The sequence below is a fragment of the Chenopodium album genome, chromosome 26 (assembly GCF_948465745.1).
Source record: "Chenopodium album chromosome 26, dcCheAlbu1.1, whole genome shotgun sequence".
Taxonomy (NCBI): domain Eukaryota; kingdom Viridiplantae; phylum Streptophyta; class Magnoliopsida; order Caryophyllales; family Amaranthaceae; genus Chenopodium; species Chenopodium album.
Genome location: NC_137859.1, coordinates 6939604 through 6965090, shown reverse-complemented (window position 1 = coordinate 6965090; position 25487 = coordinate 6939604). Strand labels below are relative to the sequence as shown.

The 25487-nt window shown below is 34.9% G+C and overlaps 4 protein-coding genes and 1 pseudogene across 4 annotated transcripts; 3 read left to right on the top strand and 2 right to left on the bottom strand.

Moving 5' to 3' along the window:
- Positions 1-204: 204 nt before the first annotated feature.
- Positions 205-889, top strand: LOC145618155 (uncharacterized). Its single transcript, XM_081672946.1, has one exon. The coding sequence runs from the start codon at positions 233-235 to the stop codon at positions 689-691; it is 459 nt and encodes a 152-aa protein (XP_081529072.1). The 5' UTR covers positions 205-232; the 3' UTR covers positions 692-889.
- A 175-nt stretch (positions 890-1064) lies between these two features.
- Positions 1065-5692, top strand: LOC145618154 (uncharacterized). Its single transcript, XM_081672945.1, has 4 exons — positions 1065-3850; positions 3934-4077; positions 4279-5172; positions 5254-5692. The coding sequence occupies exons 1-4, from the start codon at positions 1859-1861 to the stop codon at positions 5494-5496; spliced, it is 3273 nt and encodes a 1090-aa protein (XP_081529071.1). The 5' UTR covers positions 1065-1858; the 3' UTR covers positions 5497-5692.
- Positions 5693-7686: 1994 nt separating this feature from the next.
- On the bottom strand, positions 7687-9559 carry LOC145616718 (dehydrodolichyl diphosphate synthase CPT3 pseudogene; annotated as a pseudogene).
- Positions 9560-14243: 4684 nt separating this feature from the next.
- On the top strand, positions 14244-22705 carry LOC145617293 (uncharacterized). The gene is made up of 16 exons (XM_081671987.1): positions 14244-14527; positions 14644-14696; positions 15460-15497; positions 15814-15904; positions 16632-16737; positions 16843-16913; positions 17424-17493; positions 18002-18064; positions 18675-18746; positions 18826-18927; positions 19304-19378; positions 20285-20404; positions 20991-21107; positions 21399-21455; positions 22095-22168; positions 22264-22705. The coding sequence occupies exons 1-15, from the start codon at positions 14399-14401 to the stop codon at positions 22152-22154; spliced, it is 1224 nt and encodes a 407-aa protein (XP_081528113.1). The 5' UTR covers positions 14244-14398; the 3' UTR covers positions 22155-22168; positions 22264-22705.
- Positions 22421-23246, bottom strand: LOC145616717 (uncharacterized). The gene is made up of 2 exons (XM_081671464.1): positions 22799-23246; positions 22421-22539 (listed from the first exon to the last, which is right to left on the bottom strand). The coding sequence occupies exons 1-2, from the start codon at positions 23244-23246 to the stop codon at positions 22463-22465; spliced, it is 525 nt and encodes a 174-aa protein (XP_081527590.1). The 3' UTR covers positions 22421-22462.
- Positions 23247-25487: the final 2241 nt, after the last annotated feature.

Sequence of the window (25487 nt, the reverse complement as noted above, 5' to 3'; positions counted from 1 at the left end):
CAAATACTATACCAAAAAAACCGTGTGAAGGACTAGGTTAAGGTCTGCATTAAAAATAATATACTTGTAAATAAAAATTATAAAAAAGTAATAAAAAAAAAAAACTTGTTATTTTCACAAATAAATAAAAATCTTATCTCAAAAACACCCATTTATTTTCTTCCCTCCTCCCAATTCCAAAACCCCCAATTCAATCCAATTTAGGGTTTATCTCTCTCCCAATTCTCCAAAAATGGAGCAACCCCAATCCCTCAATTCCTCAACCTCATCTCCGCCACAACAACCACCATCAACCACCAAAGACTCCGCCGCAAACTCCGGCAAAAAACAAAAACTCAAACTCCCAACCCCACAAGAGCTAATTACCCATTACGAATCCCAAGGAATGAATTCCAATGAAGCCTCCATTAAAGTAATCGACGACCTTCAACACATGCTTTTTAGGGTTGTTACTTCTGGAAGAGGGAAGAAAGATAAGTTCATGGCTGAAGCTTCTAGAAAGCTTGATACTGCTAATACTCGTCTTGCTATTATTGAAATGAAGCTTGATTCTAAACCTGGGTACCCTGAAAGTGTCGCCATTGGTGTTGCTTCTGCTGTTGCGTTTCGCGGTGTCGCCGCTGTTTGGCCTCAGCTTGTTTCTGCTGTTTCTAGTATGTGGAATTCTGTTAGAGGCTCTACTAATACTTAGGGGGTTATGTTTTTTAATTCTGGGGGTCGAGGTAGTCACGGAAGGCAATGATGTAGACGGGATTTGATATGAGGTACGGGTTTTATTGAACTAAGTTAGTTGGCGTCCACAATGTGGTGGTTATATAATTGTAGTGGCTGTAGTTTTTAATTCTGTAGAGCATTGAGGAATGAGAATTATTGAATTTTGATGTGGTCATTTTTTCTGTATTGTTTAGAAGCAATTTTTTGCTGACTTAAATTGGTTATTGTATAGTTATTCAAGTCACATGCATACCATCAATTGAAATATGTCACTCAAACCGCAGGTCATGGACTATGCACTATGGTATGATAAAATTTAGGAAATTTTGTTTTTTACCACCTTACAAAAGCACTAAAATCTCTTTTACCACCTCCCAAAAAAAAAGTATTACTTTACCACCTTATAAAAAAAATAAATATAGGTTTTACCACCTCCACCTGACTCCGGTGACGGAAAGTTGCTGTGGGTCCCACCATTTCTCATTTCCCTCCACATTTATGACAAAAAATACGATTTCCCTCTCTTTCTTCCTTTTCTCACCTTCCCCTCTGAATTATCATCAATTCTCACCTCTCTCCATCAATTTCTCATCAATTTCTCCCTTACATTCAACCTTGTCACTCTCTCTCCTCTCATTTTCTGATATTTGTCAAAAAGCAAACCCTAAGTCGCACAGTTCTTCCCTCAGCAAGAGTAGTTGGGACCACAATAGCGAAGCTACTGAGCGAGGTATCTGTCATCTTCAACGCGTAAAGGTCCAAAAGCTTGAGTCTTTGCTGACAAAGAATCTCGAATTCTGACGAAAGAGGTATTTTTTAGCTCCTTACTGTACTTTGTGTGGGTAATTGGGAGTAATTTGGGGTAAAATTTGCTGTTTTTGGGAATATGTGAATTAAACAATTATAAACCCTAATTATGCGAATCTTTGACTTGGTTGAACTGTGTTATTGTTAATTAATTAGTTGATTAGGGTTTTATTTATATTTTAATTGTTAATTAAGTGCAAAGTGTAGCCTAATTGGTCTTGCATGTTGTAATTTGTGAGTAGTTGTAAACTGGATTGAATGATTAATTGTTCAATTAAATACTGAGATTGTGCATTGTTGTGTTTGTTTTGTTGTTGTTGGACCTGTTACAGCTAGGATGGATAAAGTGAACCTTAAAATGACATTGGGGGGTGCATTTATACCCTCATTAGTTGGTAAAAATAGAAGGGTGTTAAATTGGGATGGTGGTTGGGTTTATGTGAGGAAAAATGTTCCTGTTTCTAGCATAGATGTACACTACTTGAGGGAGTCAGCTATACATGGTTTTGTGTATGCTACTGTTAGGGTGCCTAAGGGATTTAGTTGTTGGTATAAACAGAAAGGGAAGTCTTGGGTAACTGGTAAAAGGGAGTTGAATAGTGATGATGAGGTAAAGGGGTTCCTTGAGACAGTGAATAAAGATGGGGAAATAGAGATGTATGTGACTAGCCATGAGCAAATTCAAGCAACTGATAAAACACCATTTAATCTTATAGATGGTAATGAGTTGACTTCAAAAGAGAGGAGCAGACTTAAAAAGAAATTTGGTGGGCCTAGAATACTTAAGACAGGCCCAAAGGATACTAGCTTAGAAGTAAGGAGAAGCCCAAGGTTAAAAGGGATTGAGATTCATGACAAAGAAGCTGAGGACAGGGGTGAAAGAGTGCATGCAGCTACAGATAGAGTGACAGCAAAAGATAAGGGAAAGGGAAAGTTAGGTGAGGGAGCTTCTGGGAAGTTTACTGCAGCTGAAAAGGGTAAGGGAAAGGTTCTTGAGGGAGCTATTGGTGCTAGATCTGGGGGTGAAGAACCTAGGAAGCAAGGTGCAGGCAAGAAGAAGCAAGGAGCAGGGAAGAAGTTGGTGTTTGAAGATGAGTACAGTGATAGGGAGGGAGGAACTGAGTCTTCTGATTCTGAGCACAGTGATCTAGGACTGGACTGGGAGGAGGGAGAAGAGGATGTGTATGATGATGAATCTGATGAAGAGTGGTTGAGGCAAAACTTAGATCTGCTTAGAAGTGAGGTGAAGGGCAGCTTGGAAGGTGTAGGTGAAGATCCAGAGGAGCCTAAGGATCCTAGGGTTGACATTGATAGACATCTGAACTCACTTGACATCAGGGTTGAAGAAGAAGCTGATGATGAATCTGAGGAACTTAGGAGCTTAGATGGTGAGTCTGATGATGACAATGGTGGTTGTACTTGGTTTAATGCTGAAACAGATTTCTCCAAGCCTATCCAATTTGAAGTGGGTTTAAAGTTCAGCAATGTTCAAGTGGTGAGGAAAGCTTTGAGGCAACATGCAATTGAGAATAGGTATGAGTACTACCTATTACATAATGACAGCAAAAGGATAACAGCTTACTGTAGAAGAAGGTGTAGTTGTCAGTACAACAAGAAAAGTTGTAGATTGGTTCAGTGTACTTGTGTGAAAGGGAGGAAGTGCAGATTCAAGTTCTATGCTTCCAGGTTACTGAAATCAGATGCTTTCCAGATTAAGTCTTTAGTGTTGAAGCATAGGTGTGTAAGGACAAAGATGAACAAGAAGGTGACAGCTGAATTTCTGGCAAACAGGTACTTAGAGGAATTTAGGAGTAACCCAGGGTGGAAGTTAAGACAGATTCAAGAGAGGGCATTGAATGATTTGGGGATTAAAGTTGGGTATTACAAAGCCTGGTTGGCAAGAAGCAGGGCCAAATTGGTTATTTATGGGAGTGCAGCTGAGCAATATGCTAGGGTATGGGACTATGGGAAAGCTATCCTAAAGTACAACCCAGGCAGCAGTTGCAATGTGGTTGTGGATACAATGGATCAGATACAGAGGCCAATCTTCATGAGAATGTACATTTGCCTTGCTCCACTGAGTTTTGGGTTTGTCTCTGGTTGCAGACCCATTATTGGGGTAGATGGTTGCCACCTTAAAGGAGCATATCCTGGGCAAATCTTGGTGGCTGTAAGTAAAGATGGAAATAACAACATATTTCCAATAGCCTGGGCAACATGTGAGATTGAAAATAAGGAGACATGGGTTTGGTTTCTTCAAAGTCTGATGGAGTCACTAGGGTGCTTTGACAAAGGACATGGCTTGACTTTCATGTCTGATAGGCAGAAAGTAAGTGCCTTGACTCTGTTTTTTTTTAATTTTTTTTTATACATGTATATGGTTTAACTTTTGTGTATGTTGTCATATGCTAGGGATTGATTGAAGCATTTGCTGAAGTTGTCCCAAAGGCAGAGCTGAGGTTCTGTGTCAGACACATTTGGGCAAATTTCAAATTGCAATTTCATGGGGCCACTTTCAAGGAGCTTTTTTGGGCAGCAGCTAGGGCAAGCACAGTGGTATATACAAGAACTTTGACTTTATCTTTGCATTTGTTTTGAATATTTTGTGTATAATTGTGTTTGCATGTGATATCTTGTGTGTGAATGTATAATTTGGATTGTTGAATTTGGGATAGCTGTATATCCTTTGTTTGGCATTGCTGTACAAACTGAGTAATTTTTGTATGCTGTGTGTCTTTGTGTGTGTGTGTGTGTTAGTTTGAATTTGAGGTGGCTATGGAGTCAATTCAGTTCCTCAATGACGAAGCATATGAGTACCTTGCAAACATCCCCCCCCACCACTGGTCTAGGCATGCTTTCTCAACTACATGCAAGTCTAACATGTTGTTAAACAACATGTGTGAGACTTTTAATGCTGTGATTAGGGAAGCTAGGGATAAGCCCATTCTTACCCAAATGGAATGGTTAAGAAGGTACATGATGAAGAGAAGTAATGATAAGTGGGAGGCTGCCTCTAGCTGGGAGGGTTTATTAACACCATATGTCAACAAGTTGTTTGATGGCATTGAGAAGTATGCTAGGGCATGTACTGTTGTGGCTTCTAGGGGAGAGACCTATGAGGTTCAATACAAAGATGACCAGTGCATTGTTGACTTGTCAAATAGGACCTGCACTTGCTATAGATGGGAGTTGACAGGGATACCCTGTACCCATGCTTATGCTTGCATTTTAGACAAGAGGGAGGACCCTGAGTTGTATGTGCATCCACACTATTATAGGGTCACTTACCTAGATGCATATGAGTCTCCTATAGCTGCAATGCCTGGTTCAAAGCATTGGGAAAGGGTCCAGCTTAGAGAGCCTTTGCCACCTGTGATAAAGGTTCAGCCAGGCAGACCAAAAGGGAAAAAAAGGAAGCTTGAACAAGGTGAAGGGTCTGCTGCTGCTACTTCTCAGGGGAAAAAACAAAAGATCAAAAAGCAATGTAGAAACTGTGGTGGGTTTGGACATTATGCCAAGACCTGTAAGCAAGGTCCTGCACCAGAAAAACCACAGCAGCCTGCACAAAATCCCAAAGGGGGAAGGCCACAGCTGCAGACAGCTTGGATGAAAGAGCAAAGGAAGAAAAGTGAGGCTAAAGCTGCAAAACAGGTATATACATGAAATGTTGCATTCATTGTATGTGTTTTAGGTTGATGACTTATGTTTTTTTTTTTTTTTTTTGAAATGCAGGCTGCATTGACAATGCCAAAACCACAGGCTACTACTGCAGCAACATCTTCCCAGTTCTCAGCAACTGCCCCTGCATCATCAGCACCCTATCAATCTCTGAGTCAACCCACTCCTAGAGGCAGAAAAAAGAGCTCAACTCAACCCCAACCAAATGAGTCTTCATCTCAGCCAGCCCAAGCAACACAACCAAGGCCCAAGCTGCCAGTTACCAGAAGCAGGACAAAGAATTTGAACAGCTTGTAATAGTTTAGAGAATATGTACTTCATGAACAGCTTAGTTTTTTAAGTAATTTCATGTGTGTAGTTGGACAACTTAGTTTTTAAAGGTCAACATATGTAGTGCTCTTTTGCTGCAACACTTTCTCAACATTTTGTATGCATATGTAAATATGCCTTTTGCTACTACAATGAATGGGAATGACTAAATTAAGCACTACAAGTTAGAGCAACCTTTTCAAAATATTTCATTTCATTTCATTACGCAAAATATTCAAATACATAACATGATACCTTAACAAAAGCCATAAAACATTGCCTAAATTGACTAATGTCCACACTAATCCTAAGTTCTAGCAAAATACAAGGACATAACCAAACCTAGGAAACAAAACACAACAACACCCATAAACATAGTCAAATTCTTTGATGATCCATCATTTCCTTGACTCTCCATGCTCATCTTCTTCCTGTCAGAATTCAGTGCCTTACACTTGATCTTCAAGGAATCAATTTCATTCAACAAGCATCTCCTCTGCCCACTCACATCATCTACTTCCCTCTTCAAGTCATTTATCTCACCCTTCATCAATTTCTTGTCAAGTATTAAGTTGTTAATCACCTCTGTTTGCCATGGTGTTCCATCTGGCTGATCCACCCACTCAAAGGCTTTACAACCCCTTGTCTCTGTCACAGGGTCATAGAACTTGCACGACCTGAACTTGCGTCCCGGATTCTCCCTAGTCCAGGAAGTAAGCCTCGCCATGGGTACTCCGCATTGACATTTTTTTTCTTTTGATGGTGAATAGCTTACGGAAGACATTTCCTTCAACAATTGGCAAGCACCATCATCAACATTACTCCCAGTTGAACAAAATTACCATTGCCATACCCTAATTATAATAATCAATTCAAATTTAAAAAACCCCAATTCAATTGAAACTAACAAAAACCCTAATGTTAAAAGTACGAAATTGGGGTTCAATTCTTAAGTCATATCCACAATTACAATCAAACATCACATTTGCGACATAATTCAGACAACAATTTGCAAAAATTTGCTACAAAATCATCTAATTCGAGATTTAATTGAACATCGTACCTCCTTCCAATTTCTGTCTCAGTGAACTTTGTTAATTCAGCACAAATATCAAACAAGTCGATGCTGGGAATGCTAGGGCACACTTAAATTGAGTTTTTTGGAACCAAATCGAAAAAAAAAACAAAAATCTGTTGATTTTTTGGAACAAATTGGTTAAAAGGGGTATTTATAACGGAAAATCGAGGAACAAAGGGGTAAATTTCAAAAAGTAGCCGTTAGAATGGGACCCACATCAACTTTCCGTCACCGGAGTCAGGTGGAGGTGGTAAAACCTATATTTATTTTTTTTATAAGGTGGTAAAGTAATACTTTTTTTTTGGGAGGTGGTAAAAGAGATTTTAGTGCTTTTGTAAGGTGGTAAAAAACAAAATTTCCTAAAATTTAACATGATTTTGGTCAAAATGGAGCGTTTGTGTCATACCCGTGTTTGAGATTAGACTATTCGACAAGTTTAGCTGAAATAAAGAGTCCGAGTAAAATTGTTTTTTGGGTTGATGCTTGGGGAGTTAAAAGGATACAATCCTAAATATTAGGCACAAACTCCTAAAAGTTTGTTGATTTAACACTGTTTGCCTGATTGCCATATGCAAATTGCTGACCCCCAAGGGCTCAATCATGTAAGGTCCCAAATAGATATACACAAAATTACTGCTTAATTTGGGTTTAAGAAAAACTAGATACCAGCGCAAATTCTATTGTGCATCTAAATAGCGCGCTTAAGTGCCTTCATGTTGCCCCTTGCCACTCATTGGCACGCGAATGACATGCAATACGCCTAGATTTATTACAGGCGCGCTAAAATCAGGTGCTTATTTGAGGAATATGTAGCCTGCGAAGGATTATGACCTTAGATTATGACTGACCAACTTCTGCAAGTCCCATTGGATAGCTAGGTTTTGGAGTGGTTAGTGAGAGACTGAGAGTGTAAGAAGTTTATAGTATGTACTGATAAAAAATGTCTAATCTGATTCATTCCAACAGTTAAAACAGAACTACAGACATTCAATTTGTTGATGATGACCCATGATTTAGCATGGACGTCTCATATAATGGCCAAGAACATTAAGTTTACCCAAGTATAGCAAAGCAAAATTATATAGGAGCAAGACATAACATTAAAACGATTTTCGTATTTTCTGCAAGTAGAGATAGTGCCTTTGGAAGCTGATTACTGCCCACACCAAATTGCCTAACCCAAGCTCTGGCCACAGCGCGGAAGGACTATACAGGAGGCATCTGTCGGTCTGCCAGAGAAGGAAGTTGCTGAGTCTCGTCTCCCCTGAACTTCGAACCAAAATGTCTGGCATCGGTCCTACTGCCATGTACATTTGTTTTTCTAGTTCTGCTAACTCGATTTTAAAATTAGCAAGGTTGTTTTCGTGTTTTCTAATCATACCATTGCAGGGGATAGATTCTTCTACAGCATGAGCAATTTCGTCTGTTGAAGTATAAGCCACACATACTAGCAGGTATGTTGTTGTATTATTGGCTGTTACTTCCATTGCCTTGTTGGTTGCAACCTGAAGGTCTTCACTTAACTTCTCCAAGTTCCCAACAAAGTATATTCTAACACCGTACCTTTTGATAAAACTCTCATCCTCAAGAAATGTATCGATTTTTTCTCTCATCCAATTCATCAACCTCTCAATTTCTTCAGGCTTTCTCCTGAAATTGTGTAGGCTGAATGCGTAGATTGTGATATATCTTACACCAAGCTCATAGCAATGTTTGATAACCGACATGAGGGCTATGAATCCTGGCCTGTGACTATCCTCAGGGTCAATGTTGTTCATCTTTGCATACCTTCGATTTCCATCCATGATAAAGGCGATGTGTTCCGGGATGGGACCAACTGATAGAACCTTGTAAGTGCATCTAAGAAAAAAGTTGTAGGATTTCCTCAACAACTGTTTTGCATCACCTTGTTCTTTACCCTCCGCCATTAAAACTCGAGGCACCTTGGCACCATGAACTAGTGCCGAAACGAGTGATGTTAAAGTAGTAAGCATGACCTGAACATCTAAATTCACATCTGCTTGAAATCATGATCAATTGAAGCCCAGTTATATAGTCATAAAATGGAGAGACCTAAAGTGTGTTCCCACAAGTAGCATATTCATAGGAAATTTTGCGGTGGAATGACATTAATTAATCTTGCATGCATTTTTCATGATTAATTTACATTTCAGTTCCTATCTTTTTTATCTGTAAATTATACTATTTTAAACAGAACTGCAAGTCATTAGAGCAGAAAATCCACTTAAACCACTCCTTGCTTAACTTTGCCTTTTTATTTTTATTTTTATTTTTATTTTTTTTTCTAAATAAATATAATAAAATAAATTTACATTAAACTTCTCACATACTCCGTTACATATTATTTGCAACAATTTGACATAAAGTAGAGAGGGAAAATGTCTAATCGTTGCAAATAATATGTAACGGAGGTATTATTAAGTTCAATCACGATTTCTTGCAGGTATATATGGTCACATGTTGCAACTTTCCCACAAAGGCACAAAGTGTAACACTTCTAATTTTTATACATATCCCTTTCGTTTTGTATAGTCACAACATTTTCCTTTTATATCTGTTTTATACCCATTATTGCAACACTTCTTTATTTGGTAAGGATCTACCACTATTATATTATTTCCCAGTTACATTTTTTTTGTCGACAAAATACAAATCTTTTTAATATCACACACAACGACGAACACAATGTTTTATTTGTAACATCTAACATAAATTCGACTCAAAAATGACTCGATTTAAAAGCAATACTCGTTAGCGCGACTCAAACTCGACCCAACTTTGATGGACGCAATAAAAACAACCCCAATTTGAACCCCTAGGCCCTAGCACTTGGCTCTGGCATATATCATTATATCGTAGCTGAGATATACAGAGAGACGGAAAGAGAGCAAAAGGGGTAAAAATGGCATTGACAAACTTCATATTGACGGTGGCCGGAGTAAGCGCCGCCATACTAATTCTCCGTAGCGACGTCAGGAATTCCTCCACGATTTTCCGGCGCAACATCCGTCAGATTCGTAATTGGATTGAAGAAGAATCTCTCTCCTCTTCCTCCAAGTATCTCCTCTCTCCCCTCTTTTTTCAATTTCTTCTTAATTTCTATTTTTCATGAATTATTCTTCTCGATTGATCCTACAATGTATTAGTTTTGATTTACTTCAATAGTGTTAATGTAGCTTAGTTTAGAGTATTTTTGAAATTTTTGCGTTGAAAGTTGAATGTTGTGTTAGTAGTATAAACTGATGGATGATTGTGATTTTACTAAAGAAATTGTTTGTCCATTTGTTTTATTTATTGAAGTTTGTTAGAGAATAATGTTATAATGTAGGGGTAAGGTTGCGTACATCTAATCCTCGTGTTACATGAGCAATCAGGCCGACTCGAAGAAATTGGTATTAGTTGATCATTTAAAATTTAGGCTTGTATATTTTATGAACAAGGTCTGTGCCGAATTGCCAATACAATAACATTACACAATGCCTCTAACAAGGCTTTTGTCCATTTTGAGGGTAAGTCGAGTCGAATGTATACAAATTACAACTATGTTCTTTAGCCTGAGGCTGATACCAACTACCAAGTTTATGACTCTATACTTGCACGTTAAACATAGGTTCATGTCTTACTAATAAGAAGTTACATCTTTGTGAATACAATTTACTATGGTTGAGATGTTGTAATAAGCGTATGGCACTTAAAATGGTGCAACCACTTTGGCTATCTGAACAAATGTTACGGCTTGCTTTTTATTGAAATCCTGCACTAATAGGGGCTTGTTCACTTTTACTGAGCTGAGCTGATTAGAGCTGAACTGAACTGAATTGGGCAGAAATGAATATTTCATGAAAGAAGAAAATTAGGAGCTGAATTGAATGAACTGATTGGAGCTGAACTGGACTGACTGAATTGAACTGATTGGAGCTGAACTGAACTGAAATTAAGTAAATGTGAACAGGCCCTTAGGGTTGTAACAAGAATACAGGATCACATGGCTCAACTTTTTACTAATTGTGGACTACAAGTTTATTAATCACTCACATTGTCTGGTTCTGCTACAAAATGGCCTTTCTAGGGTTGGATCTGGTGTCTTCTTCATTCATGAAAGATAACCATTTTGCTAAATGGTCAATGCCTTGTTGTCGAGATATTATAGATGATTTTTTCTTGTTAGAGTTTTTGTGTGTTGAACAGAAGTCTGCTTCCTGATCAAAAACTTCTTATTAGAGCAGTTCAGTTAATGACATAAGAAAAGATGTGTTATGTTATCTGGACCTAGGGATAAAGATTGGGTGTGTGTATATATATCAGTACATGTATGGAGGCAATGGTAATGGGCACCTGTCCAAATCCATCATCTTCACCTGTTATGCTATATCTAGGTGTCCGAGCTTCAAAGTTTGGCTCTGAAAACTTTGGTTGGGAAAGTCCATGTGACTTAGAGATGGCCGACTATAACCTTTGCTCACCTTTTAGTGACTTGTATTTAGTCAATACTTAAGTGATATTCACTAGCCTCCTTTCATTGTATGATTGTGTTTGAGACACTTGTTTATGAAAAGTGTGATTTACAGAATTATTAGGTTTGTCATTTCACCTGTGTTTTTTTTGTGTATTTCCTACTATCTTTGCTTTGTTTTGTTTTGTTTTTTTTTTTTTTCCTCTTCCTGACTGGAGTGTAACATTCTGTAGGGCTGCAGAGAAAGTTAAACCCAAGCAAGTTGATGGACAGGTTCATCCGAAGGACACTCCTAAAGACAATTAACACTACTAAGCTGCCTGTGGGAAGAATGCAGATCTCCAGAGGTTTTCTCTGTTAGTTGACCTGTACAGGCTATCACAGTTCCAGTTAATGTATGCTCGTATATACCTGTATCTGCATTGTTTCTTGTAGCACGCTGAGAATTTTGATGAATAAAACGTACAAGTTTGAGAAGCTTAAAAACCTGCTGCGTATTCCAGCAGTACTTGGGTTGGTGTTCATCTGAAGAGTGGAAAACTTTAGTTGGTCATTGTTTTGGTAATAAGAGCCAAGAAATGTGCAAGTTGGATTGAGTTCTTTTTTCTTAATGAAGATTGAAGAATTAACCAATGCTCATTTTATTGATTATGCATTTTGACAAGGTAAGAGATTAACAGTCCAGGTTATGTAGCTCCCATTCTGCTTGATTCTCAAACTATCTAGTCTAGATTTTTAGATTCATATCTCCTTCGATTTTATGCTTTGAATGTCAGCTGTACATCCTATAATTATTGTAATCTTGATATGTAAGATCAAGTACATAATTCAGGGATTGTCCTATTGTTGCTACGACTCTTATAAGCCTATGACTAGGAAAATTAAAGGAGCTGGTTCACTTCGGCCTTTGCCCTACTCTGCTTCTACAATATTTAGGCTGATATTAAAGGTGATTTTCTATACAGCAAAAAAAAAAAAAAAAAGAGGTTGCGTTATGTATACGTTTACCCATTTGTTCCATTTACGGAAAAAAAAATAAAAATCATGGTAAATCTATCATTCATGAGCAACCAACAACTCCCAACATACCAATTAAGGCTTGGTCTAGTTAGGTTTGAATCTCACAAGTCACAACTATAAGGTTGTGGGATTCAACTCTATTGAAAGCACTTTTGAGTGAGTGTTTTTCTTAAAGTTTCCCTCCATTTCCACTAACTCGGGTCAAGTTGACATATGAGGTTTTGGCTTGGTGGGGCTTTTCAAATCAAGAATTTCAAAGAATAACTGAAAATGAAATATGTTAAGACTAGCCTGTAAAACCGGAATAAAAAATCCATCAGCACCATCCGAAATGATAGTTTTGCTCAGCCCTACCGAAATACCAATTCGGACCAGATAGTACACACCCCTACGGCTCTACTCATGAGTCACAAGTCATGAGCCAGGATTGAACTGCCCCGCAAACAAGTACTCGTTATTTCGTTAACAAGTTTCTTCTTTATCCATTTCAATCTTCTACTCTAGTGAAACTGTCGAAAGCTACCCAGGAAGACACTCAACAGCTCAAACTACAATTCTATGGCGGTTTAGCAAGAATTAAACTTTAAAATTCCCATTACTAGAGTGTACCCGTGCAAAATGCACGGGATATATTAAAAAAATCTATTAGCAAAATTATATGTAAAAAAAAGTTGATTTTTATATAGTACGCCGTATGTAATAAATAGATAGCTTTTTGGGTAATTGTGTGTTTTTCGGTAAAATAATAGTAGAAGTTATTTGGAGGTTTTTTTTTTTTTTTTTTTTTGAGAGGTGGAAGTTGTTTGGATGCCAAAAAAAAAAAAAAGGAGAGTGCATGAGAATTGATACCCGTGCAGTAGAAAATATGATAAAGCGAAATGTTAGTAGTTAGTCCCTTGAAAAAAATACCAGAAAAATAATATAAATAAAATAAAATAGTAGGATGGTAGTTATTGGTTTTGTCTTTTTTTTTTAAAAAAAAAAAAAATCAAATGCATAGAATTTAAGTATTGGGGATTTGGAGGTTTGTGGTGAAGTGCTGCCAAAAAAAACTCTACAATCAATACTACTAGAGTGTATCCGTGCTTGCACACGGTATATACGCCTTAAAAAAAAATAGGAATGGTGGAAGTTATTAACAAAAAAAAAAAGATGGAAGTTATATAATGGAGGTTATAGCAAAAAAAAAAAAAAAAAAAAAAAAAAAAAAAAAAAAAAAAAAAAAAAAAAAAAACTAAGGGCTCGTTTGGTATTGCTGTGGTTTTCTGTTTTTTGGTTTTTTTGTTTATTATAAGTATATGATATATGTCACATAATGAATAAAAAATTATTTAAACTTATTAAAATCATAATAATATTGAAAACTGACAACAAAAAAGTGGAAACACCTTTTTCTTGTTTCCAGTTTTTGGTTTTTAGTTTTAAAAAAAACAGGAAACTGAAAACCAAAAACGGTGCCAAACAAGCCCTAAATTCTTGAGAATTGAGGATTGAGGTTTTGGAGGAACCTCATTAACTGACTCTGTAATTATATTATAGATTGATATACTAAAAGACACACCAGCAATGACACGTGTCATCTTCTGGTGTGTCCTTAGTTATTTTTTTCTTTTTACTAAAAAAAAAATATTTCAATTAAGGAAACAATACTATATACTAAAAGACACACCAGCAATGACACGTGTCATCTCCTGGTGTGTCCTTAATTATTTTTTTTCTTTTTACTAAAAAAAATATTTCAATTAAGGAAACAAATCACTTACAAAAATCATATTATTTATTTATTTTTAATTTTTTTACATATTCCATATTAACATGTAGTAATTATTATATTTAAAATAAAATATTTATTCACAAATCTTTCTAAAAAAAAATAATCAATTATATACCAAAAATCAAAATTTTAAAATAATCTTACAATAAGAAAAAATATTGCTCAGATTTTTTGCCTACTTTTGTTTTAGTTGTGTATTGGAAGCTACAATTAAAATTGCAAATACCAAATTAACATATTTCATACTTTTATTATTTATCGACTAATTTATGATTATACTGAGTACAGCTGTACAGTAATACTTCTCATTCAATACTATATAACTATATATATATATATATATCACCGTGCATGGCACGGGATCTAACCTAGTTATATATTAGATTTTCTTCAATTTTATCCGTTGTTCATCAACCCCTCTTACTTTACTTTCTGGTACAGTATTTTTTTTCTTCTGAATTTATAAAAAAACTAAATTAAAATCAAGCAGGTAAAGCCCAGAAATTTTGGGAATTGAAAATTGAAGCAACACCCATAAAAAATAATGTGGGTTGCAGCAACCCCATTGAATTATTCGTGCTTCTTTGTAATTAAACGCTGCAATTATTCTTCATTTCGTGTTCAATGTTCTGATAATCCTCGTGGATTCGGCTCTGAAGACGATACTAAAAATGTAAACATTAATTTTCTTTTCTTTAATGTTGCTTATGATGAAACTTAGTTATTTTTATGGCTGCAATTTTTTGTATTTATTTTTTATTGGCTGAGTTGGGTGTTTGATCTTTTCAGACCAAAAAATGGAGCAGCTCAAAGCAGCAAAAGAGCAATTTTCCACTACAAAGGTCCTTTATTTAACCTTTAATTTGGGTTTTGTTTGTACTTATGTCAATGTTTTTAGTTTTATCTATTGTGAAATTTTTAATTTCTAATTGTATTTATAAAATTATAACATGATGTATATTATTGTAGTCTTAAATTGGTTGAAATTTGGTCAAATGCATAATGAATTATGTGCAACTATTTTGTTGTTGTTTTTTTTTTTTAATCACTTAGTAATCTAGAATATTTAAGATACTACAATATCAAAGCAGAAATAAATCAGCTTTTAGATGGCTGGTAGAATGTAGGCAAGGTGCCATAGCTGAGAATCCATTATCCCTGTCTACTCTAAAGATAAGATGAAAGTTGTTTTGAACATAATGCTAGGATTTATTGTAGTTCTTTTGAGTATTATTTGGTCTTGGACCAAGGAAGCAAGGATCGGGTAGGGTGTGATTTTAAGTTTAAAATCCACTATTTTCAGGGAACCCTATGTCTCTCAATTCCAATTTAAGGTGTTTGTCTAGTGTCATACACTTTTATGTACCCAGGAGTTTCAAAGGTTGGACACATGTTTAAGTTTAAGTGAAGTAGATTTGTTGAAACAAGGGGAAAAAACTGTGTCTTGTATACACCAAGGTCTATTTCATATGATTGTGCATATAATTCCCATGATTTTGTTTTTTACTTTTGTCATATTGTCACCTTAGATTTATTTGTCATTTTTTTTCATTACTCTTTGTATCTCAAAGCAATATCTAATCTTTTCTATATTGCTATGTGCAGCAAGTCAGCAAGTACGAAATCTAGCTCTATGCCTGGTCGTAAGTGGAGTTTTCCCTCTTCTACTTGTTTTGGATACTGCATAGATTCAAGCATTTTCCTATTTCAATAGAGGGTTCTGTTTTCTCGAGGTCGAATACAAGATGATTTATAAAAATCATAGCTTTAATTGTATGATGTTTCCATTCTGAATATTATTATATTTTTTTATTTGTCTCATAGTACTTCCCATTTTAGTCTGTTTATCTTATGGGAAAAGATTTATGGACATCTTCATGCCCTCTCTTTGTGGACTTTCTTTCTGTGCTCCTTTTTCTACATTGCCCTCTCTAAAATTATAGACTATATTTTTTGTAGAAGCACCAGGAGTGAGTTCAAGGCCTGACAAAAAGTTTAAGCAAACTCTCTCTGATCTAGAGTTTGAGGAAAAGCTTCAAGCAGTCAAAAGGTGCAATTTTCTGGCATTTTCAGAATCTACTTACTTTTACAGTGGGTGGTTATTGGAGGAATATACTTCAGATTTAAATGATAAAAAGATTCTGGATGGTTAATCAATATTATAACTTCAACATTAATTTGTATGACCTTGTTAGCTATGCTATTTGCTTTGAATTTTCAGAAATATGTCTCACCTTGATCCCTCACCTAGTGGTTCTTGTAAGTCATGTACCTTCTGTCCCACAATTGTGTTGTGTACACATAATTATGATATAATTGCCAAGATATATTCTACTATACTTTCTAGAGTCTTTCACCAAATTTGGTATTGACCAAGTGCTACTGATAATTGAACATGGCTAGTCTGTTTTTATCCATATGAAGTTGGTCATTGGACAAATATATTCGGCATCTGAGAATGAACCTCTACTTGTCTAGTATGTGAGTGCTATGGCCCAATAATTGAGCTGTGATTTTTTATGTTAAAGATCCACTGTTGTATATCTGTTATAAAAAAATCAAATTGAGTCTAATTTTTGTTTACTTCTTAGACTTTCATTTTATGCTGCAATGTATGCAACAAACTGCAAACACAACTTTGTTACTCTGTTATTGATAAATTAAAACGTTGTCATCTTCTGTTGTTGATTATGCATCTTTCCTTTTTATTCTCTTTCCCATCTGCTCCATTCTGCTTGGTAGAATCTTAATATCTAAATTCTGATATATTCTATCAGGTCCGCTGTTGAAAAGAAGAGATCAGAGACAACGAATGAGTTTAGGGCAATAGACTATGATGCACCAATTGAACCAAAGCAGAACACAATAGGGCTTGGGACTAAGGTTTGAGTTGGAAAGTAGTCTCATGCAATTATACTATCATATTGGTGGAGTTTCTCGTGTTTTGTGGCTATGCTATTTTCTGAATGAAATATGAAAATATGGTAGATCGGAGTTGGAATTGCTGTTGTGGTCTTTGGCCTTGTTTTTGCTTTGGGAGACTTTCTACCGACTGGAAGGTACTATAGCATCATAAAATTTTCTCTTGTTTGTATAAAGTTGTATTTCATTAGGTCACATTGTTTCTTGTTTCTTCTTTTTATTTCTAAAAATTCAAAGCTCATCAAATCTTCTGAGCACAAAAAAATAAAAAAATAAAACAAATAAAAAATAAAAATAAAGAAGATAGAGACTTACTATTGTTTTCTCTCTGTAGCTTCACTTCCACATGCTTTAGCATCTTTCACTGAAGTAAACAAGCCTTTTGTTAGAGGCTGCGTATGTCTTCATTCTTAATGCTAAATGGTCTCAAGATGTGAAAATGGACCTCTTTTGATATTGACATCATGATGCTTATGCTTCTGTATGTTTTGGTTTTTTGAGTGACATACTCATGTGTGTGTTAAATGATATGTATACATATGTCTTCTATAAAAAAAGTGTCAATATAATGTTATCATATGTGCACCTAAGTAACAATATTTAATCTTGGTGATTTTTTTTTTCTTTGGCTTGTCCATATTTTGCAGCATAACTTCTAGTGAAGACAATGGAGCAGTCAGTAAAAAGTTGTCCAAAGAAGAGACAGCAGTTCTTCAGGTAAATTTGTGGACGGTCATTTTCAGCATGCTGCCTTTTCTATAGCTTCTAGTAAATTACTGCAAGGCTGTAAGTTGAATGTTCAATCACTTTTGATTACACATCTTTTAAGAGAGAAAATGGTGAAGTTGAAGGTGAGAGCATGAATGTAGAATAAAAGAAAGAAAACGGGATTAAGAGTTGTGAGAAGCTTACTCGGTTGTTTGCCTATGTGACCTCATATTATAGATATTAGAATTTGGGGTAGAACCATTAATAATAAGGTAACATCAACAGGGTCATTGCGTGTTTTAGCTAAATATTATAAAAACACCCTTAGTACATCCAATCTATTCACGTGTGAGGAAATAAATTGCAATTTCTTGCAGTTGTTTGGATCTTGCTACGACATTCTTCTATTGATTATGTTGATAATATTTAAGAAATTTCTTCTTTAAGTGTTTCCAGAGTGGAGGAATTTATCGAATTCCTCTCCCTATTGACAAGTTTTGTTTTTGTATCTTAACAGAGTAGGCTTCAGCAATATGAGGCAACTCTGAGCTCTTCGCCTAAAGATCCAGTTGCTCTTGAAGTGAGTGATTATTTCTTTCAAATTTGTTTCTGATTAAAAATATCAAATATTCATGCATTATGTTTGTCTTTGGGTATTATACTACATATAACCGTTAACTATGGGCATCCTTATTTGGGAAAGTTAAACAGACTATTTATGCTACAATGGTCTATGTTTCTGTTGTACACTGGGTATCTTATACTTTGCTGTACACTCATATGTTTGTTGTTTCCTTTCCAATTTCCTTTTTGTTTCAGTTTTACCCTATTCTTGGTCAAACCTATTTTTTTACTGGAGATCAAGATCTTTGTGTATGTTATAAGCTTGTTATGAGTGTTATGAGACTCAACCTTCAGCTTGAAGCCTTGAAATATGGACCATTTCTTAAAGAGCATTGGTGTACTACGTATATTATATGATGGTGTTTATCTGTTGGCATGTATATTATATATCTTGCTCAGCTTGGATAATGATATTTGTGTACTGGTGGGAATGGGAATTTGATTGACTCAAAATTCTATAGAGCGGAATGAAAATCTTATAATTTCAGCAAAATCAGTCACTTATTATTGCATCAGCCAAAAAGAGCATCTGGCAACTTCTTTTATAACATAGAGACATCGTGCAGGGAGCTGCAGTCACATCAGCAGAACTTGGAGAATATGCTCGGGCTGCTACTTATCTCGAGAACTTGGCAAAGGTTGTTTGTTACTTTGATATAATCGTAACATGATTCAAATAATTTAGGCAATCTGAAGTATGTTGTTCTGATTTCTCAGGAAAAACCAAGTGACCCGGATGTCTTTCGCTTGTTGGGGGAGATAAAGTACGAGCTCAACGATTATGAAGGAAGCGCTGCAGCATACAAAAGTTCAGCAAAGGTCTTTATGCTTAGATTTTTTCTTGCATTTTCCATTAGCTGCTACTTGTAGTCTATCCAAATGATTTTACATACTTTTTTTACCTCAATATCTGGCACTAAATTTATAGATAAATACTTATCAGGTATTAATGCAAACCATCAGTCTAAAATATCCTATGCATAACATTTTCTAATGCAATAGAAATATTATTGGTTGTTCTCATTTATTCTTCTGTGCGCTCAGAGATGCTCCCTCCTTTCTATTAAATTCTATTTCAATGAAGATAAATAGTTGTCTTAAGAGGGAATTCATTTCAAATATTTTTTTTTTTTTTTTTTTGGGTGCTGTGAGCTGCATGCATCCTGACAGTTTATAACTTTTGTTTTCTTAAAAGGTGACCAAAGGTGTAGATTTTGAAGTTCTGCGTGGCCTTACAAATGCATTGCTTGCTTCTAAGAAGCCAGACGAGGTTTGCCATCTGGTTCAATTATAGATTAGTTGTTTCTTTTTGTTGTGTAGAGTAACTCAACATTCAGTATTTTTACATGCTAGTCTTTACTTCAGCATCATGAGACGATATGAATTGCAATAAGATAGTAAAATGCCAGTTTTTTAAGATGTTATTGTTCTGCTATGATAAGCAATTTACATCAACTTATACACTTGAGTGAATCAATTATTGGTTAGAGAGTCTTGCTTGAATTATTAGCTTTATGTTATGAGGAAGTGTAGGTGTTGGTCTAATTCAGCATGGACATGCTTATCTAGAGTGCTTTCTTCAAGACTTTGTAGTACATTTTCTGCAGTCTTATGCTTTTTCATCATCCTCCTGGCCCAAAATACACATGCTAGTGCACTACTACTTGACTGTTAGCTTTTCCATGTGTTGCTATCTCAATAATGGACATTTTGCGCACATGCATTGATGTGCCAATTTAATTTTGCTTATTATCTACCCTTGTCTTGTGCATCATGATCTGAAGTTAAATTTTAATTCCATCTGATGTTTTGTAAGAAGTGTATAGTTTTTTTTTTTTTTTTTTTTTTTTTTTTTTTTTTTGACAAGTAAGAAGTGTATAGTTTGATCCTAGTAGTTCAGTTGGGATTTTCTAAATGTTGCTAGCATGCATCAATCTAATTTTGATTGTTATATCTGCTGCATGTAGGCTGTTCTGCTAGAATCAAACTTATTATTTCTGAATATCCAGTACCCTTAAAAAACCTTTGAAAGAACATTGCATAAGTCATTTTATCATTTTATGTGTCACTTGTCAAAAAAACCTACACCTATCAAAAAATCTTTCATCTGGCTTTTGTTTTCCTCCTAACCTACACCTATCTGTTGACTTGGATTTGTTTTATTTTCTGGTTGTAGGCTGTTCAGGTCCTTCTGGATACCCGTGAACGTCTCAATAATGGTAAATCTACTGATAGCACTGTCAAGACGGAAAGTAGCACAGAGGAAAATGACGCCCAGAATGTGGATCCAATTCAAGTTAGTCTGAATTGATAATTCTTCAGACATTAGATTTTCAGTAACTTCATAAATATTTCATAACTGAACAAACTAGTTGTTCAGAAACTGAACTAGGATAACCAGCGTGTCTTTTTATGTACAAAGTGAAGCTTTCTTGATGAGTCTTGCACAGAGTACAAGTACAAATCTCTCTGATCTAAAGCTATTATGACCGCTTAATAGGTTAATGCTGGGCTTTGTGTCTATTTTTCTGCTCCATCCACAGGTTTATTATGTTTCTATTTAATACAATTTTATGTGCTTTCAGAACCTTGATCGTAGGTCTCACCTGGTTAAGAATACTAGAATCCATCTTAATTTTGTTTTCTTAAATTCCCCTTTGTGTACATCGTTGGGAAGGGGAAGGGGTGGGGGGGGGGGGGGGGAGAGTAATTGGGTATTGAGTTCTTCTTTTGTATGTATCTTTAATATATTCAAAAAAACACCTGATTTTTTATTGTAATTTCTTATTGGAAAGCTGGATTTGACGTATTTTATACCATGATATTATTTCCATCAGAATTGGAATCTAGTTGTTGATAAAGGGTTCATATTTGTTGTCCAGGTTGAACTGCTGCTTGGAAAAGCCTATTCAGATTGGGGTCATATCAGCGATGCATTATCTGTTTATGATCAATTGATTTCTAGTCATCCTGATGACTTCCGGGGATACTTAGCTAAGGTGATTTTTCCAAATTCTTTCATACTCTTTAAGAAAGCTGGCATTTAGAGATTGGTTTTTGTTTACGGTTACGTCTGGTCAATTTCCTGATGTCTAATGCTCTAATTCAGAGAGAGGCTTTGATTTGCGAAATAAGAAGGGTTTGTATCATCAGTTGGTCCAGTAAATCATGCTACATATATTTGTCCAACTGTCCCTTCAAATCTTCAGAATTCTATACCTGTTTACTTTCTCACAATTTATTGTCTTTAGTAGTAAGCCAATTAAAGGTTTCATGTGTTGGCACTGCAGGGGATAATATTGAAACAAAATGGCAATGTTGGAGATGCAGAACGGATGTTTATACAAGTAAGACATTGAAATCCTCTGGTTAGCTTCATGTTAGCTGTTCCTTGCTTATCATGTAGATATAGTGTTCATGCAGCTTTTACTTGAGCAATTCTTTGGCTTGTGTGTGTGTTAGTTAATTTTGATGCCCTTGCATTCAATCTGCAACCTTTTTTAATGATCTAATCTTGCACATCGTGATAAATGAAGAACATTATTTCTTAATCTATGATCTTCACTCCGGGTAGTCTCCTAAGTTTTCTGGCATAACATGTACCATAATCTTATCTTCAGTCATGTGCTCTTATTCAGTTATGCTGACATGTCTGCTGTTCATGAATCAATTTAGACATGTAACTGAAAAATAGACAGATGGAAAACTATCTTAATTCATGTGAGCTTTCTCCTGTTCTCCATGCTGTCTGGAGCAGTCTTCACCTGTTGCTTATTTTTCATGATATGAAAGTCTTCAACTTTGTATATATGGGGTGATTTAGTTGATCAGCATTTGATTTTAAATTTCTGTAACTCTAGTAAGATTTTCTAGTCACATTTATCTGCATATTCTCATGAAATCTGCAAGATTTTGGGAAAATATTTAAAAGCCTTTTAACTTTGATGTGATGGCCATATGAATGACAGTCTGTGTGTCATATGCAGGCACGTTTCTTTGCTCCAGAAAAAGCAAAGGCATTTGTTGATCGTTACTCAAAAACTTAACAGTACATGTACATGTAAGCATATAAACTGCACAAATAAGTTTTTCTTTAGTTATCAACTTAATGTTATCATGGATATATTTCTGACTTTCTAATTCTTTCTTTCCCAGAGTATATTTGGATTGCATAGCAAGAAAGAATTGAAATCAAAGAAGCTCCTATGTGTCCTATATAAGTAAAAATAGAAAAAAAGTTTCGGAGTCGCTTCGATAGGCTATTCCACAGTATGGTTCATTGAACAGATCAAATATAAATATACATCAATGTGCCATGACTGTCTTCCTTCCTTATTCATGGCCAACCTTGCTCTCAGCTCGCTGTGACGACCACCTCCTTGCTTGCAGTGCCAGTCAACCCCCCTATGCTCTTGAGCGTTGTAAATCTAACTGGTAACATTTGGTGAGAAGCATTAGATAGTGTTCCTAATATTATACATTATATTGAGCACTAGAATTTTGATATTTTTGAGATGTATAGGTGTTCAAGACTCTGCAATGGTCCAACGATATCATAACAGAATGATAGTATATATTTTTCATATGATTTTCACTATTTTCTGTTTCTTTTTTCACCTATTTTTATCATATTTTTGAATAAAAATCCAGATTATAAAACAAAAAAATAATAGGCTGTAAATTTTCTAACCTCTTGCCCATTTTCTGTTTCTGGTTATCAAAGTGGCTTTATGATTTGCCAAGCACTTTGACAGGATCTCCTTGAAGTCATCCTCGTCACAGGGGATCTTCAACCCGCCCTCCTGCTTAAACCCAAATTCCTCAGCGGCTGTCTCCATTAAGCTCTCAAAATCCGGCATTGTCAAGTACGCCATAGGGATGACAAACCTCTTTTCGTGTGGTCCCACATAAACAGGTAAGGATCCTCTCGGTATCTTTTCTACCTTTTCAGTCTTTTCCGTAGGTGGTTTGCACCATCTGCGAAAGGATGGCTCATCATAGCTTGTATTCGGACCCTTAATTTTCTTGTATGATACTAGTGAGTTACGATGATGATGATGAGCTCTCAATATTATCAGCCGCCGGATGTGTCTACCCTGCAAAACATTCATAAAGTTTGTCTTGCATAAGGTAGCCATGGGAAGAGCAGGGGAAGGAAAAAGAACCCTATGTTGGGGAAAGTTGATATGGGTTTATTAGAAAGAGATCGACATTGGCTTAAATCTCCAGGGCTTTGTAAGGGGGGTTGGAGGAGGGGTTCGAGTTGTTATCTCTCAAATTAAACTATCACGGCGAGGGTGTTGGAGTGGGTTCATTGCGATTAGATGATAGATTATTAAAATTAAGAGACAGATTGTGAATGCGCGATGATTACTGAATCTGATGATCTCTATGCAAAGGTTGATCTTCAACCATGCAAATCCCTTAATAAATGGGAGCTTTATACTCTTGTGTTTACTATTTTTGGACTCTCTAAAACAGAACACATATTAAGGAACTTGTCTGTAATAACTACTTTACAGACTTCAAAAACCTGTTTCATGCAATCAGACCACTTTGATGTTATTTTGGCATAATCGTATCAATAACAATATACTAAAAGACACACCAGCCATGACACGTGTCATCTTCTGGCGTGTCCTTAGTATATATTTTTATATATTTTTTTAAAAAAATTATTTTAAGAAGGAGATATTTTGCATATATGTAAATAATAAATATAAATCTTAGAAATTATATGAAAAAGATACAATATATTTAAATAATCACCAAATAGATATCTACTAAATATACCATGATTGTCCTAACATATATATCACGGTTGATATGCAATCTTCCCTTACAAAAAAAATCTTAGTTAATCATATTGTTACGGTTGATATGCAAACTTCCCTAAAAAAACAAATCTTAGCTAATCATATTACTAGGTTGATATGCGATATTTCCTTAAAAAAAAACTTAGCTAATCATATTATTTTAATTTTAATATATATTACCATCATTGCAATACAATCTTCCCTTACAAAAAAAAAACTCAGTAATCATATTATTACGGTTTATATACAATATTCCCTTAAAAAAACAAAACAAATCTTAGCTAATCATATTATTACGGTTGATATGCAATCTTCCCTTAAAAAAAATCTTAACTAATCACATTATTTAAATATATATTACCATACCGTTGATATGCAATCTCCCTTAAAAAAAAAATACTTAGCTAATCATATTATTACGATTGATATACTTGCAAAAAAAATTATTACAATTGATATGCAATCTTCCCTCAAAATAAATCTTAGCTAATCATATTATTTTAATATATATTACCATAGCTTTAAAATAGTTTTAACAAAAAAAATATAGAAATTAAAGTCAATTATGATACAAGTTCGGTTATATACTATAATGTTTACATTTGATTTTAATATATTAATTATGCAATCTTAGACTAAACAAAGAAAGGAAAATTTGAATAAAATTTACAAAAAGTAAGTTAAGTTATGCATTATTCTTTTTACCTTTTATTTTTATCTCAATTTTTCCAAAAACATCTTACGTAACCATTATAAAAAGCATTAATTCAAAATTTAATCTGAACCACTAAATAACTTTAAACATTATATTTTCTAATGGCATAAAATTTAAAGCTTAAATGTTATCTGCTTATGGACTATTCCATCTTTAATAATGCAAACGATATACATTCTTTAGAGATGGTTTTACTAGATGAACAGGTGTAATCTAATATTTGTCTATTTTTTTTATATATATATATGTGTGTATAAGTTGTGCTAGCATTTTATGGAGTTTCAATATTTATGCAGGATAATTTTCTGATGATATGAACCTAATAAAACTGTTCGAAGATGCAGACAATTCAAATAAGGTACTTATTAATTGCACAAACACTTTATTGATTTATAATATATATTTTATATATGTATTTACCATTTTCTATTGACATAGTTTGTGGAGCATGAAGAAATAGATGTGACTTCAAAGTCCATCAATATTTGCAAGGATCTTATGATCCCATCCAAAATGAATAGGTAGGTATTGATATTATAGACTATATACAAAGATTTTCTTATGTTTTTCAAAAAGATATCCATTATGTTTTATAAACTTATTTTTATTAATTATTATTTCAATTATGTAGGATAATTCTCTCAATGACAATGAGAAGACGGATGATTAATTGTTCAACTATTAGTATCACTCCGAACAAAAAGAGAAGTTTTGAAGAGATTGAGGACACATTGTCTACAATGTCGTCTAGAACTATCAGAAGGACATCTCACATCATCTGAGTTTTCAACTAATAAAACTCAAAAGAAGATTGTTATCAAGTTGAGTAATGTTATTAAGATAGATAT

Bases quoted from the DNA above. Each gene is read 5' to 3' on its own strand.
- LOC145616717 (XM_081671464.1), bottom strand. From the start codon at position 23,246: ATGGCTACCTTATGCAAGACAAACTTTATGAATGTTTTGCAGGGTAGA. The intron at 22,540-22,798 runs GTTAGAAAATTT...AAATGTTACCAG, and splicing joins AAACAGAAAATGGGCAAGAG to TTAGATTTACAACGCTCAAG.
- LOC145618154 (XM_081672945.1), top strand. From the start codon at position 1,859: ATGGATAAAGTGAACCTTAAAATGACATTGGGGGGTGCATTTATACCC. The intron at 4,078-4,278 runs GTATATACAAGA...TGTGTGTGTTAG, and splicing joins CAGCTAGGGCAAGCACAGTG to TTTGAATTTGAGGTGGCTAT. The intron at 5,173-5,253 runs GTATATACATGA...TTTGAAATGCAG, and splicing joins AGGCTAAAGCTGCAAAACAG to GCTGCATTGACAATGCCAAA.
- LOC145617293 (XM_081671987.1), top strand. From the start codon at position 14,399: ATGTGGGTTGCAGCAACCCCATTGAATTATTCGTGCTTCTTTGTAATT. The intron at 14,528-14,643 runs GTAAACATTAAT...TGATCTTTTCAG, and splicing joins CTGAAGACGATACTAAAAAT to ACCAAAAAATGGAGCAGCTC. The intron at 15,905-16,631 runs GTGCAATTTTCT...ATATTCTATCAG, and splicing joins AAGCTTCAAGCAGTCAAAAG to GTCCGCTGTTGAAAAGAAGA.
- LOC145618155 (XM_081672946.1), top strand. From the start codon at position 233: ATGGAGCAACCCCAATCCCTCAATTCCTCAACCTCATCTCCGCCACAA.